At 44.0% G+C, this 14,524-nt stretch overlaps 2 protein-coding genes and 1 pseudogene across 2 annotated transcripts; all 3 read right to left on the reverse strand.

Moving 5' to 3' along the window:
- Positions 1 to 1,615: 1,615 nt before the first annotated feature.
- Positions 1,616 to 2,260, reverse strand: LOC136511130 (uncharacterized). Its single transcript, XM_066505323.1, has one exon. The coding sequence runs from the start codon at positions 2,258 to 2,260 to the stop codon at positions 1,616 to 1,618; it is 645 nt and encodes a 214-aa protein (XP_066361420.1).
- A 180-nt stretch (positions 2,261 to 2,440) lies between these two features.
- On the reverse strand, positions 2,441 to 6,042 carry LOC136511131 (uncharacterized; annotated as a pseudogene).
- Positions 6,043 to 7,758: 1,716 nt separating this feature from the next.
- Positions 7,759 to 9,175, reverse strand: LOC136509960 (transcription factor WRKY45-2-like). The gene is made up of 3 exons (XM_066504539.1): positions 8,866 to 9,175; positions 8,639 to 8,749; positions 7,759 to 8,544 (listed from the first exon to the last, which is right to left on the reverse strand). Exons 1-3 carry the CDS (start codon positions 9,165 to 9,167, stop codon positions 8,055 to 8,057), a joined length of 903 nt encoding a protein of 300 aa, XP_066360636.1. The 5' UTR covers positions 9,168 to 9,175; the 3' UTR covers positions 7,759 to 8,054.
- Positions 9,176 to 14,524: the final 5,349 nt, after the last annotated feature.

Consider the following 14,524-nt stretch of genomic DNA (forward strand, 5'->3'; position numbering starts at 1 on the left):
TGGACCTGACCATGACCAACAATAACTATCCCGATTTCTCACGGTTCAGTAGGCAGGTCACTTCTTTTTTTGAGCAAATATAGGCAGATCACTTCTTTTTAAATTTATAGAGAACACACACAGAAAAGAACAAGATATAGAACAAATTAAAATAGCCTCCATTCGAGCTAAAGAAGATTGAAATGTGAAAGAGAGAGCCTACAGCCAAAGCCTCGTCAAAAAACTGAGATATGCCACTTTCTTTTATTGTTCATTTTGGAACACCGTTGTTAATTATTAGCCATGCCTTATGCGGCTGTCTACCACCGATATATTTTTTTTAAGTTGAATACCCTGCCATTCCACCAACCATTTGCTATTTTCCATGGATAAGTGTTTATTTCCCTTGAAATAAAGAAGTGTGCCTTCCATTCAGTCTCATTCCAAAGACCAAGTTTTTGAAAAGAAGCTTTTTAGAGAGGGTTTTGCAAGATGTTCGGACATGAGATATTTCATTGTATATGTTGGATTAGTCCCACCTTGGTTATTGGGAGAGAGTTGACCTGACTTAATAAACGAGTCTCTAGGTGCAGTTTCCTTAACGGAACCACATTTAAAAATTCTAGGGACGGTTCAAGAGCTACAGTGCTCTCTGCTATAGTTACAAGCACTTTCTTATGTCATCTGCCTCTATTAGAAACAGGAACCATTGTAAAAAAAAGATTTCTATAGTAGTGACGCTTGGTGACTTTTTTTCTACTATAACAAATTTCATTTTTATGGAAGAATAAAGTAAAAAAAGAATCACCCTTAGCTTGTAACTTCAATTTCCCTACTGTTTTTTTCCTCAAAGTTGCTGACTTTCCTGTCAAAAAGAATGATAACAAATCACATGCAGAGATACCTGTGGTGTGGTGGCCTAAGGGCAAAACCAACGCTTTTACAGTCTATCAGCCATTTACGTCCATCATCCACCTCCTTTTCAGCAGAGGCTGTAGCTTTTTGTGACGAGGCGATAGTCTCCTCTGCAAGCTGACAGACTGCGGGGCTTCTATCTGCCTACCTCTCTCTTCCAAACGGCATCCGATCCTTCATGTCCCTGCGAAGCTGCTGTACACGGTGGAGCGTTGGGCACGGCCTATTTAGCTTTCACATGATTTGCAGTGATGGATGAAAGTTTTTTTCTTTTTTTTTTCTTTAATTGGAAAGACGCAAGAGTTGTAGAGCGATGCCGGCAAGCGGCAAAATGCAGTGACTAGTTATATTTATATCACACGCTACTTAATGACGATATCCGTGCGGCGTCCGGACTGTTACGTCACTCGGGTAGCGTCAGCGGCATGACTAAGAAGCTCCCAATACTTTATTGTTTTCTTCAAAAAGAAATTTGAAGCCCATATGTGTCTCGTGCTGGTCGGTTATTTAGCTGTGTCACGTCTTGTGGAATGGGGAAGTATGTGGGAAATTATTATCAGTTGCCTTTGAGCACAAATGGACTTTTGATGCTTTCTTATTATTCAGTTCAGGTGACGCTAGCATGGCGGCACAAATGGAAATTATTACCACAGCTAGCATGGTGGCACTAGCTATTATATTATTATTATTCAGTTTTTTTTTTCAACAAACAACTTTATAATTAGCAGCAACGCGCTGCAAGTATTGTTACACCAGTTAAGCCTACAGATTGTAGTGCTTGTAGAACATTGCAATGAGGCATATGATGCTCTAAAGAACAGGAGAATTCCAGATCAGAGTTCTGGAAAGTGGAATGTTGCACAGCTTGGCGGGCCAGAGCGTCGACAATGGTGTTGAGGCGCCTGTGGACCTTGAAGATGTTTCTTGTGAAGTTGGCGAAGGTTATGTTGGATGAACTGCTTCTTGTGAAGTTGGCGAAGGTTTGTGTGTGATACTTGATTCTCCAGTCAGGCGGATTGGAGATATCATTCTTGTTGAGGAAGTGAACCAACTGTTCATAGTCCGATAAGAAGTTAACACCTGAAAGGTTGAGGTTGTGACCGACTGCAGAGGCAAGGACGAGACTAGCAGCCTCCGCCATGATCACTGAGGAGCAATCACCAAGCCTGGCTTTGACGTAGATCGCCTGGGGTGTCTGTTCCTGAAAATTGAGGATGAATACACCCAATCCAGCCGGTCTAGGATTAGAATTTTGTTGGTCTGGCTTGATGGATGCATCCACATAGCATCTTGTACCATGAAGCAGGGCCGGTATAGTAATCACATGGCTGTGCATCATTTGTGCCTGCTGTGTTGCAAGAGGCATACTTTGCCTACCTGGGCGAGTGGGCGACGTTGTGGTTGTGTCTGTAGTTTGGGGTGACGGTTGAACGGCGGCATCGGGTCCTGCAATTGAAATCAGCGTACCTTGCAGCATGTGAGGAGACTGTTGCGGTGACAGAGTATCATCTGAGGCTATAGTAGCTGAAGTGATAGCCTGCGGGAGTCATGCTTGGGTGTTGGTTTTAATGTGGGCAGCAACATTAGTATTTACCTGCATAGGAGTCCATGTATGCCTTCGGAAGTGATTGTCATTCCTAGCTTTCCAAATGTACCACAGGGTGAAAAGTATTTTATGAAAAAGAGCATCAGAGGTGGAATTTGAAATGAAGCTCTGTAGGATCAGTTGGACTCCATCATTTTCGTGAGGAAGATTGTCAGTTCTTATTGAGGGAGTGAAGGAGAACCATACCGCCCGAGGAAGATCACAGTGGAAGAACAGGTGTGCATCATCTTTCACAGCCGCACAGGCGGAGCAGTGATTGTCTATGTGGGTTGAATACCTGGCGGCTCTCTCTGCAGTGGCGAGAGCTCGACGGATCAACCTCCAAGTGAATGCTTTGATGATGGGTGGTAGATCTCTGCTTTTCCACGCTCGCGTCAGGATGTGATTAGCTTGGGGAAGAATGCTCCTGGAGCCCTGTTGTGGGAGTTGAATTGAGTTTTGGGCGGAGAGGTGCTCGTAGATCTCCTTGGTGGTGCAGATGCCGTTCCTGGAGGGTTTCCAACGGAGAATGTCCTGCTGATCATTGGGAACTGGCTGAACAGAGGTGATGGCCTACACAGCCTGACCGTCAAAAGTGTTAGTCAGAAGTTGCATGTTCCAGGAACGAGTGTGCGGAGTCCACAGGTCAGAGACCGTGGCTGGAAGTGGTGACCGGCACCGCAGCAGCAAATGGTCGTGGATGGAGTTCCAGACCGGGCACCAGGGGGGCGACCAGACCGAAGTGTTGCCTGCATGGATCTGGTAGATAGTATTGTTGCACAAATCCTTTTTGACTTGCATGATGGAGGACCAGAAAATGGACCTAGGTCCTGCATGATTAGCATTCCAGAAGAAGGTGTTAGGGAAATATTTTACTTTAAGAACAGCAGTAAGCAAAGGGTTCTTATTATTAACAATGTCATAAGCGGCATGGGTAATGAGGCTCCTGTTGACAGTGTGAAGATCTCTGATGCCGAGCCCACCGTTGTCTTTGCTTTGGCAGATGTCATCCCAAGACCTGAAGTGTATGGGCGAGGTGGGGTTATCCTCCTGAACGCCAGCCCACCAGAATCTTCATATGATGGCATTAATTCTTTCCACAAAAGTCTTGGAGAAAAGAACAGTAGACATGTAATAGACAGGAATGGAAGATAGAACAGACTGGATGTAGGTGAGTCTGCCTGCATGGTTGAGCTTGTTCGCTTTGACTGTGGTTAATTTGGCTCTGAACTTGTTGATGAAGTCATAAGCCCTGTTCCTGTCATTGTGGTTGAATATGATGGGGTGACCCAGATGCAAGGTGTTAGGGAGAAGATCAGGGACAGGGAAAATTTCCTTGATCTGAGCTTTGGTGTGGCTGTCAACATTTTTATTGAAGAGGATAGAGGATTTGTGGAGGTTGGGAATTTGACCAGAAGTCATTCAAGACTTGTCTGATGGTAGAGGCTTCATGCAAAGTGGCAGTGCCACAAAGGCTCAAATCGTCAGCAAAGAGCAGGGAGTGGATTGGGGGATAGTCAGGTCCCAACTTGATACTCGACAGATTTGCTTGGTGGAGTTCTTGCTGAAGGCAAATGGAGAGTTCATTAATGGCCACCACAAAAAGGTAAGGGGAGAAAGGACATCCCTGGCGAATTCCCCTCTGGGAAGGAAACTGAGAAGTGGGCTGACCATTCACAAGGATGGAGAAGGTTGGGGTAGAAATGCAGGCATGAACAAGGCTGATGAAGGTAGGAGGGAAGTCCATTTTATGAAGCGCCGCAACGATGAAGTCCTAGCTGATGCGATCGAAGGCCTTGGCAAGATCAAGTTTTAGGAGGAACCCCTTGTGGTTCCAACTCCTAAGATTGAAAGAGTGGACAATTTCCTGCGCAATGACAATGTTAGAAGAAATATGCCTGTTCTTAATAAAAGCCGCCTGAGCATTGTCAATGAAACCAGGAAGGTGAGGTTTGAGTCTATATGCCAAAGACTTAGCGATGACTTTGTAAATAACGTTGCACAAACTGATTGGTCTGAAGTCTTGTGGAATTATGGGTTGCATTTTCTTGGGGATGAGAGCAATATGAGTTTTGTTAAGTTTAGTATCAAGAACAGCAATAGTGTAGAAAATTTGTACCAGGGTGTGGACATCATCAGCTATCCAAGGCCAGGCCAATTTATAGAAGGCAGCGTTGAGTCCATCAGGCCTAGGGGAGGCATTGCTGCGCATGTCTTTTATGATGGAGTGAAGCTCCGTCTTGTCCGGGATGGAGTTGATACTCTGAGCAGACTGGGAGGACATCACCTGTTACCCTGCACTAGTTTGTTTAAGAGCATAAACAGCGGTGTTAGTAGGTGTTTGAGTTTGGTTGGAGAAAATATCCTGGTAGTAGGCCATTACTGTAGCTGAAATCTATTCATGAGTGGTCGAGCCGGAACCGTCGGAGTTCTGAAGGTAAGTGATCCTGTTCTTCCTGGTTCTTTTGACAATGGACTGGTGGAAGAATGAGGTGTTGCGGTCACCATGAAGTGCCCAATTCTTTTTGGCCCGTTGAAGGTGAAACTCTTTGACTTTGGCAATGAGCTGGTGGTGGTGTTCAGTGAGCTGTTGTTGAAGGCTGAAGTCTTGTTGGTGAAGTGGTTTAGATTGTTCTTGAAGAAGCTGGTCTTCCACCGTGGCTAGCTGATCCGAGAGCTTGGGCTTGGTTCGACGCCATCTTTTGAGGTCAGCAGCAAGGTATTTTGTTTTGTGTGGTAGAAGGATCTGTTGGCCGATCGGTGCCAGCTAGTTTTAGCCACTTCTTCGTAGTCCTGTTCCATAAGCCACCAATTTTCAAAATGGAAAGGTTTATTAGTTGGTTGTCTCGTAGAATTGAGGACTGTGAGAATGGGAGTATGGTCACTGCGAAGCATAGGAAGGTGGTACAAAGTCGTCCATGGGTACACAGTACACCATTCAGCATTTGCGAGGCAGCGATTTAGACGTTTGAAGGTGGGCGCCGTGCTGAAGCGCTTGTTGGTCCAAGTATAGGCATGGCCACTGTATCCAAGATCAATGAAACCACACTGCTTGACATAATCACAAAAAGCATTAATACGTCTAAGATCAGGTCTACCAGGACCTACTTTTTCATTAGCGTGCATAATGTCGTTCATGTCACCCATACAGAGCATTGGCAAGTTTCTATTATTTACAACAAAATTTAGCACTTGAGACCATATAGTGGCGGTGTTTTGGTGATGAGGATCACCATAGATACAAACTAACCCAAACTGCTGCAAATCTAGATTACTAGTACACAAGGCAAATATATAGTTTGGAGAGTGATCAACTACTGTAAGGCTAACATCCTGCTTCCAAATTAACCAAAGGCCTCCTGATTGGCCTTGCGCAGGAACTACAAAAGCATCAACGGCATTAAAGCAATTAACAACAGAAGTACGAGAAATTGACGAGTTTCTTGTTTCGGAGATGAAGCATACCTGAGCTTTGGTGGACGTGAGGAGGCGGGCGAGGTGGGTCATTTTAGAACTGCGGAGGGTTCCGCTCGAACCCTGCAGTTCCAGGCGAGCAACGTCATGGCGCCCGTGGCGCCCTTGTGGCCGGCGCCTGAGCCTGTTGTAGATCGTCGTCGTACTGCTGATGAGGAGGGACGTTTAGATCATCATATGGTTCCACGCCGCCTTGGGGCTGGAATACTAAATATCATTAGCATTTGCACCACTACTTTATATATTATTATGATTGCCTTTTATGTCCCAACCAATACATATATATAAGGTGTTATTTGCGTTAGACTATGGCCTGTTCGGATCAGTTTCGGATTCTTAAAAAACAATTTTTGCCTCTAATTTCTAAAATTTGGATTCTGAGCAAAAAATGGTAGGGTGTTTGGATCCTCGGTTTATAAGAATCTCACTTCATTGCTCTATGAGTCACAAGAAACTGGCAAAAGGTGGGTATTAACAGCTTTCTGGTTTTTAAGAATCTGACAAAAACTAGCATGTTTGGATCCTACCCAGTTTCCAAAAGCCAGATTCTCTAGCAAAAACTGAAGGAATCCAAATAGGGTCTATATCTAGACTTGTGTAGTCCGCTTTATTATATTCACGTTTAGTTGTTCGTAGATGTCCTTATGTAGGCCTATACAATGCTCAAAGCAGGTCTAATATTCCATTAGTGATACACCAAATTTAGTTGTATTAGGGACTACAGGCTTCCATAAACTGATCAGACCCATTCGAATAAAAAACTGATCATACCCACAAATATAGTTTTTGCTGACCTCCCCACACCTGTATTATTAGACATGGAGGTGACAATATGCAATGCAATGTAACCAACCAAAAAAATATTTCTCCACTATTTTTGGCCTGATTTGTAAATAAATTAAAAATGATTTCCTAGAGGCAGTTGCATTTTGGTCCGCCTCTAGAAATTAATCTGTAGAGGTTGTCCGTTTTAGACTGTCTCAAATTCGATTTTTATAGTCATTGGATAGTTGCCTCTACACAAATCATTAATTTTTACAGACACAAATATAGGCGAGTGGAGCTCTAACAGTCTCTAAAAAAGCTTTTTGTAGCTGTGAACTGCAGCACTAAGCGAAGAAGCCACAGCAATAATAAAAGAATTACTCAATCTGCAATTGGTGAATAGTGTACCACCAATCAAGGTTCCGCTAGCTATTGTGGGTTACCACTGATATTTATGTTTTTTTTCTACGAGTCAACTATATTTGTATATATATTGCACCGGTTCAAAAAGACATTTTTCATTTAGTGTGTGCCTATATATGCTTCATGGAATTACATGCAAATTTATGAATTAGATCATTCATTTGCCATATAGATTTGCTCATCAATTGCTTGAATGTTGAATTATAATGTCTTTCGTTTTCAATTTTTGGTAGACTATTGGGGATTGGAGCTGGATATATGTTCGGAACCGTACTTGTCATGAATACTTAGATGGTCTTAAATCATTCATAACAGTTGGAGAGGCGGATATGTTGAATGAAAACAAGACAGCTACGTGTTGTCCATGTTATGATTGTGAGAATAAAAAGCAGTACTCAAGTTCATTGCAAGTCCATCGTCCAAGGATTCATGTCTGACTATAGACGTTGGAACAAAGATGGAGAAGGCTTTAATAATCGTGACTTGCGCATCCAAGAGTTCTCATGTCAGGACGGCGAGGAAGGACTCCCTGAAAATCAGGTAAGGAAGGACCATTTTACAGCGAGGATCTCAGTGACGATGATCTATAAAATATTGGTGCCAACTATGTCCATACGATCGATAATCTAGAGTAGATGGCGGTGCGTGATGCCATTGGGTTTGATGAGTACACTATTGCGGAGCTCAATATTGTCATCGTGTCGTCTATTGTTATTCATGAAGGATAGGGATCCAATGTGAGAGATTTGGACCCTGGATCCATGCAATTTAATTTCTATTATTACATCTCTCACGTTACAGTAAGTTTGCCTCTTAATTTTTTTTTTAAGAAGCATGATGAGTTGATGACTGAAAAAACACGCCTACAAACATAATTACCTCGTACTAGCACAAACTGCACACTCAAAGTTAATTAAAGCAGATCAATGTAATCGAAGTCGTAACTGACGAAACCGTCAATGTTGAAGGAGCTCTCGCCTTTGCCGATCTCCCAGACCAAGCATCCGTCCATAGGATCCCACTCCGGCAAGTGCATCATACCCATCAGCTCTGGCACCGGCGTTGACTGCTCGACGATGAACTCAGCCACATTGCACGACGTGCCAGACCGCAACTCCTCCTCCGGTGAACTGCGCAAAGCTGATGTGTGCATTTCCACCGGGCCGTCGTCGTCACAGGACGACGGCCAAGGCGAACCGCTGGGCTGGTCGTCACTACTGGCGGCGCTCAAACCGAAGTCGATGACGAATGGCGCTGGCGGCTCGACAGCGTCGTCGTCGCGGCAGCAGGTGTGCTCGTCGAAGTAGGTGATGAGGTAGACGCCGGGGTCAGTGTCCGACTGCTGCACCTGCCGCCTGGCCATGCAGCCGCGGTCGTCCTTGTAGGTGCAGCGGAAGTAGAGCCTGATCACACATTACAAGATCATAAGATTAGTTGTCATTCAGCATTCAGCATTCAGCAGAGGTGTCTTGATTAGTTCGGATGTTTCAGACAGACCTGGGGTAGCTGCTGCCGTTGATGTCCTTTTGGCCATACTTCCTCCAGATGAAGCCGTCCTCCATTGTTCCTTTCTTCTCAACTCGTGTTCCCCTCTCTCCACGGCTCATCCTACTCCAGATTATAGTACAGTACTGACTACTGAGACTCTGAGAGGCACTTGCCGGTTTGACTTAAGCTGGTAATTAGCTCAAAATGACTATGTTTAGTAATTAGTACGTACTTACCTCATCCTCTTGGATCCCGTCGCCGCAGGGGGAGCAGCCAGGCGACCCTCCCGCTCCGGTTTGCGCTTCCTAGAACTGCTGGCAGCCTCCTCCGTGCCGGTGCCGCTGTGCAAGGCTGCCAGAGCTCGGTCGCAGCAGCGGAGGATCTGCTCGGCCAGATCCCGGAGACCATGGGGCGTCGTTGCCCCTGCGCCAACGACCGCAGGAAGCTGGCCAAGCATGGCCTTCAGAACGGCAGCCGACTCCCTCCCCTTGGCCACGAACTCAGTTGCCGCACAGGCCGGCATACTTGCCATCGCCATCGCCACCCTTCTCCCACCCTACCCCTGAGTCTCTGACCGTGCCTGAGGATGCCCTTGCCTAATCTGGCCGATCGATCTCTTTTTGTCTTGCCTAATCGGGCGTAGAGTACTGGGAAAAGGAGCTCCAGGAACTGGATTTTATAGAGCCACCAGTCCACCACTGAGCTTACCTTAGAGGTAGAGGTTAATTACTTGCCGAAGTTTCCATGCATAAAAAAAATACTTGCCGAAGCCGAAGCAGGCAAGCAGCAGCCTGCTGGAATCCGTCAGAGTAGACGACGAATTACACATTTGAGCACGTGTCGTATTCGCTGTTCATGTGCTGCACTGCTGCTGCTGTCCCTCTCTCCCTTAGGCATTAACAATAACAGCGATTACGCGGGCGACATGGGATTGAAACTGGAGCAGGGAAGGCCTGGGGAGGGGGCTCACTGGCTCAGGCATCCAACAAAACTGCTTCTTGCATCATGCATGGTCAACTGATGGTGATGGACTGACTGGAATCCTCGTCCATAGATGTAGAGTGACTTAAAAATGATCTCTCTTGCCGTCTGAGTGCGTGTGAACGACGGCTCCAGCTGGTGTGTGTGTGTGTGTGCACATGCGTTTGGTTTCATCGATGTCAACTGACCTTACGCGTGAGAACAGAAGAACGGAAACTAAAATATGTTACCAGCGCGTTAACCCCTATCATTATTAATTGAAGGACGAATCTCTATCAGTTTTAGTTTCTTAGCTACTCCGTACATTTAACACGTGAAGCAAACTTGACAGCAGCCCTGTTAATTTTTCTTTCCGTTCAAAATCTGAAGCGAGACTTCAGAGAGTGAAGAGTTTTATGGCATGTGCACCCCCTAGTTACAAATCGTCGTCAGATTCGGATTGGAGCACCTAGATTGGCGGTGAAAAAAGTTTGCGAATCAAGTTACTCCCGCCCGTCCAAAAAAATTTATTCTATTTTTGTCTTGAGCCAAATTTTCTTAAAATTTAACAAGTCTATAGAGAACAATATCCTTCACTACATATGCATCGCCTCCACCTCCGTCAGCCAATGCATCCAAGGGGTCAAGGCTGAGCTAACGGCGGCTCTGAGGGTTGCTCACGTTGCTTGGAGCGGTTGTCACCTTCCATAACCAGTGTGAAGTTCAAGCGTAGCCTTTCCCTTCAAGCAATGGTCTCCTGGCAGATGCTATCACTGTCTTGCTCATGACTATCTAGTTAGCTCATTTTGGGATTCGTTTTGTTGCATTCGCTATCGTCGACCTGGGCATCGGGAGCGGCACTACCCGCATCGGTACGTTCCCCTACCCTACCCTGCGTCCACCTTCCCCAACTACCAATCCTCACCACTCCCAACTAACTAGTGGTTGGGTGGACGTTGTGGTTGCATCCTCATCAAGTCAGCTATATACTCGACCGTCGTCTCCACAAAGCCATCCTCCTTCGTGAGGGAAGGATGTAGCTCCGGCTATCTTTGATCTACAATCCATGCTTGTACCTTTGTTGGAGTGACTACACTTAGAGCATCAACAACAGATCATCACTTGTTTAGAGGATCTGGTGTGACCCCTCTGAGATGAGATTTCGGCTATCAGCTGGTTGTGGTTGGCACATGTGGCCACACACCTGAAGCATGTGGAGCTACCAAGTGTGGACTCCTCTATCGATGTATTCGGCCTCTTGGTACCTATGCAGAACCACCTAGAGAGCATACTCCCATTACCAACATGATTGAGCTCTTCGGCCCTTGTTCTCCCGTTAAGTGCTCTCCGTCGCTGTTGATCCTTGCCTCTCTTGTGGAGGCTTCCACGCCCACTGACTCGTAATGCGTGAGGACGTACACATGTGTAATCAGAGCAGATTCCATTATTGGTGCGAAGACAATAGGGTCCTTGGTGTGTGATGACACATGCAATCAATCAGATTATATCACTAGCGTGGAGGCAATAGAGCAAGGCATGCCCTCGAATGCCCCCACTGTTCAAGTAATAGAGTGGATGTTGCTAGATGTTGTCACTCCTATTGAGGATATTGTTCTAGTGGTGGACGCATCCGATGATGAGGAAGTTGTCTCATAAGTGACAATTGAGGACCCCAACTTTCTCATCACCATTGAAGTTGTCTTTACACTTTCTATGACCAAGGTCAAAGCAGAAGTCCCCCAACTGATGGAGGATCCACTGATAAAGGCAATGTCTTCCCTCTCCCTGGGCAAAGAACAAAGCCTCAACAAGTTTGTGAGAATATTGGAGAGGCTTTGATCTACCAAATATACCACTAAAAGAGAGTTTGAGGAAGGTTTTTTAAACCTCCCCACACTTGTTGACTCCCACATTTTGTACTTGCTTCATCTCACGGTGAAATCGCCTCACCGCCGCTCGTGGTTTTTCTCTGCAAGGAGTTTTCACATAAATCTTACTTATATGGATGAGTTGGTACGAAAAGCATATCTGTATTTTTTATATATTGAGTAGGAGATATTGAGTAGGAGTTTTCACATAAATCTTACTTATATGTATTAGTGAGCCAATTAATGAAAGTATATTGTTGCTAAAAGATGGGACAACTTGTGGTTTGATGGATTCAAGTTTAGGTATTGTTTTAATTAATGCACATAAGGTATTCGGTGATATGCTTCTGTGAAGTTAGTTTGCTAATTTTGATTATTAGTTTATCCCTCTGTTATCACACTTCATCTACTGGCTACTAGCAAATGTGTCCATGTATTGCAATGAAACCCAATACGTCTTAGAATTGAACCCCCTATCATCAATAGACTAAGTTGTTCTGAGCATAGGTAATAAATCCGAGTCACGTTCAAGACATGGATGGTGTGAGGGCAATTTGAGAAGTAAAAAGGCACGATGGAAGAAACACTTCACTCTTTAATATTAGGTATTTATTTTTATTTTTATTTTTATTTTTTTACAAGTATTAATATTAGATATATATATTGATATAGATATACATAAACATGGGCATGTGATGCTTAAAATATCTATTTTCTTATAAACGATCGAGAGGAAAAGTCTTATATATGGAATATAAATATCTGATCTTAAAAAAAAAGTTGTCTACCGGTTGGCACGCAGCTGATACGTGCGTGACGTCAGGTTTCTACGTAAGCATAATAGCGTCAGAAGCGTGTGACTGTAATAGTATTCGTTTGCGTGTGCTTAACCTGCAGCCACACATCATTAATTTTATATATTAGTACATCCTATGGCCACCAATGTAGCAGTAGATCTTGCAATTTTTTTTATTTGAGCGACCTTCTGCAAATAGTGATGTTGTGATAATTTAACAATTTCACGGAACTAGCGGCAATGCACGTGCCTGTACTACTCTAGATCTGGACATCAATGTCGGTTAAAAAACCTACTTTATTGTCGGATTTTGAACCGACAGTGGCATATCGGTAGTGATGAGGTTGACATCACTGTCGGTCCTTAAAAACCGACACTGATCTACAGGAAACAGTGTCGGTTCCTGGATCCACCCGGCAGTGTCCAGTTGAACAACACTGCCGGTTTGTAGTGCCAACCGACAGTGACAGTTGCTTCAAGAGTGTCGGTTCTTGGTTCAAGCCAGCAGTATTGAGCAAGCCTACACTGTCGGTTTATAGATCCAACCGGCAGTGTTGTAGTAAATATCAGTGTCGGTTCATGGATCAAACCGGCAGTATTATCGTAACCATCAGTGTCGGTTCATAGTTCAAGCCGGCAGTGTTGAGCAAGCCAACACTGTCGATTTGTTTCTAACCGGCAGTGATGGTTACGACAACAATGTCAGTTTGTTGCTAACCGGCAGTGCCCGCTCGTATTTTATTGTTTTATAATTTATTTTAATTTATATTTTTTCGTGCAATCGGGTTTCGCTTTATATACGCTACGTAGACGACATGTCCATCAATATTAAACATTACAAATGTCACGGTTACAGTTCAAATATTCTTATCAAGATCTCGATAACTCAAAACAAAAAAAATGTTCTCGGACTTCACAGAATGTGCAATGCTTCTCGAACTTCTTACAATAATCTGGCGAGCCGCTATGGGCCATACTAGTCCTTGTATTTTACGGATTGTGCAATGGAAAATACTCAATCTTTTTTCAATACCTCGGCTAAGATGAATTTTGCCAGCTCCAATTATAGTGCGATGATCTCCATGTCTAGCAGCCTTTCGTGCCTATATTTCTTGCGCTGTCGTTCAAAAAAGATGATATCCAAAGAGGAACAGTAAATTATTTTGTTGAATTATTAACAGACATAAATGAAATGGGGATTATACACACCAACTTATCGGCTTCTTCTGATTTCCCGCCGATGTAGCGAAGCATTGCCCACATTACATAAAACTCGCATTCATTGTTTCCCGTCGGCTGTGATAGGTACTTCCCCTCCATTTCGACAACCTTGAATGGGACCGGCGTCCCACTGATATGTCTTCTTCGGACACTGAGCAACATTAAAAGGAGAACATTAGAAAGCGGTATATGTGATTAGAAAATAATATGTTATTAGGATCGCTTACTAATTTGGCACTGTCACCGGTGCATCCAGATGATGAAATAGTTTTTTCTTCGAGTCCCACACCTCGAGCAAATTTTTGGCAAGATTAACACAAATGAAGATGAAATGGCTGCTGCAATCACAGAATCCTAATTATCGAATAATCTTACCGAAAAAAAAAGCATAAAATTAAAGCCGAGAACACATACTCGCAGTTGTAGGCTAGAAGTATGTGGGTTTTCTTCATCATTGTGAATTCGTCAAAAACAGCAATCAATCTCTATTTCAGGTCTTCCACATCACATCCATAGAGGCCTAGATATGTCCTCTTATTGACTCGCATGGGTCCAAGAAGCTTATGTAATCCCATTTGCTTTTTAGAATACAAAATTTTGCTATACACCTACATAAAATCATGAGAAATGCTCAAAAGTTAACAATTTGTGTCTCGAGAGAGTAGTTAATTGTAAAATCGTACGTGTAGGGTACTTACATAGTCCACAGCGTCAACATTTGAACATCGAGAGAGCATTTCTGGTATAGCTGGAACAAGCACTCCCACTCGATATCGAACTTCTCTTCTTTAGGATAATGGAAAATATGTGGTGAACGGATAATAACCTCAAAACTAAAATCGTTCGTCTCTATTGCTTGAGCCATGTAATATTCATGTAACTGGCGCATATATGTTGTTAGATTTTTATACTCGTGATCGGGAACCAAAAGATTGCCCCTTTCATACTTCATTGCCGGTGTTGCTGTCCCTTGTACATCATAATAGATGGTCGCGGCCTCTTCCATGGTTAATCTTAGGTTGTCTTCGACGTACTTCTGTATGTTCTTTA

Source organism: Miscanthus floridulus, chromosome 16 (genome assembly GCF_019320115.1).
Source record: "Miscanthus floridulus cultivar M001 chromosome 16, ASM1932011v1, whole genome shotgun sequence".
NCBI lineage: Eukaryota > Viridiplantae > Streptophyta > Magnoliopsida > Poales > Poaceae > Miscanthus > Miscanthus floridulus.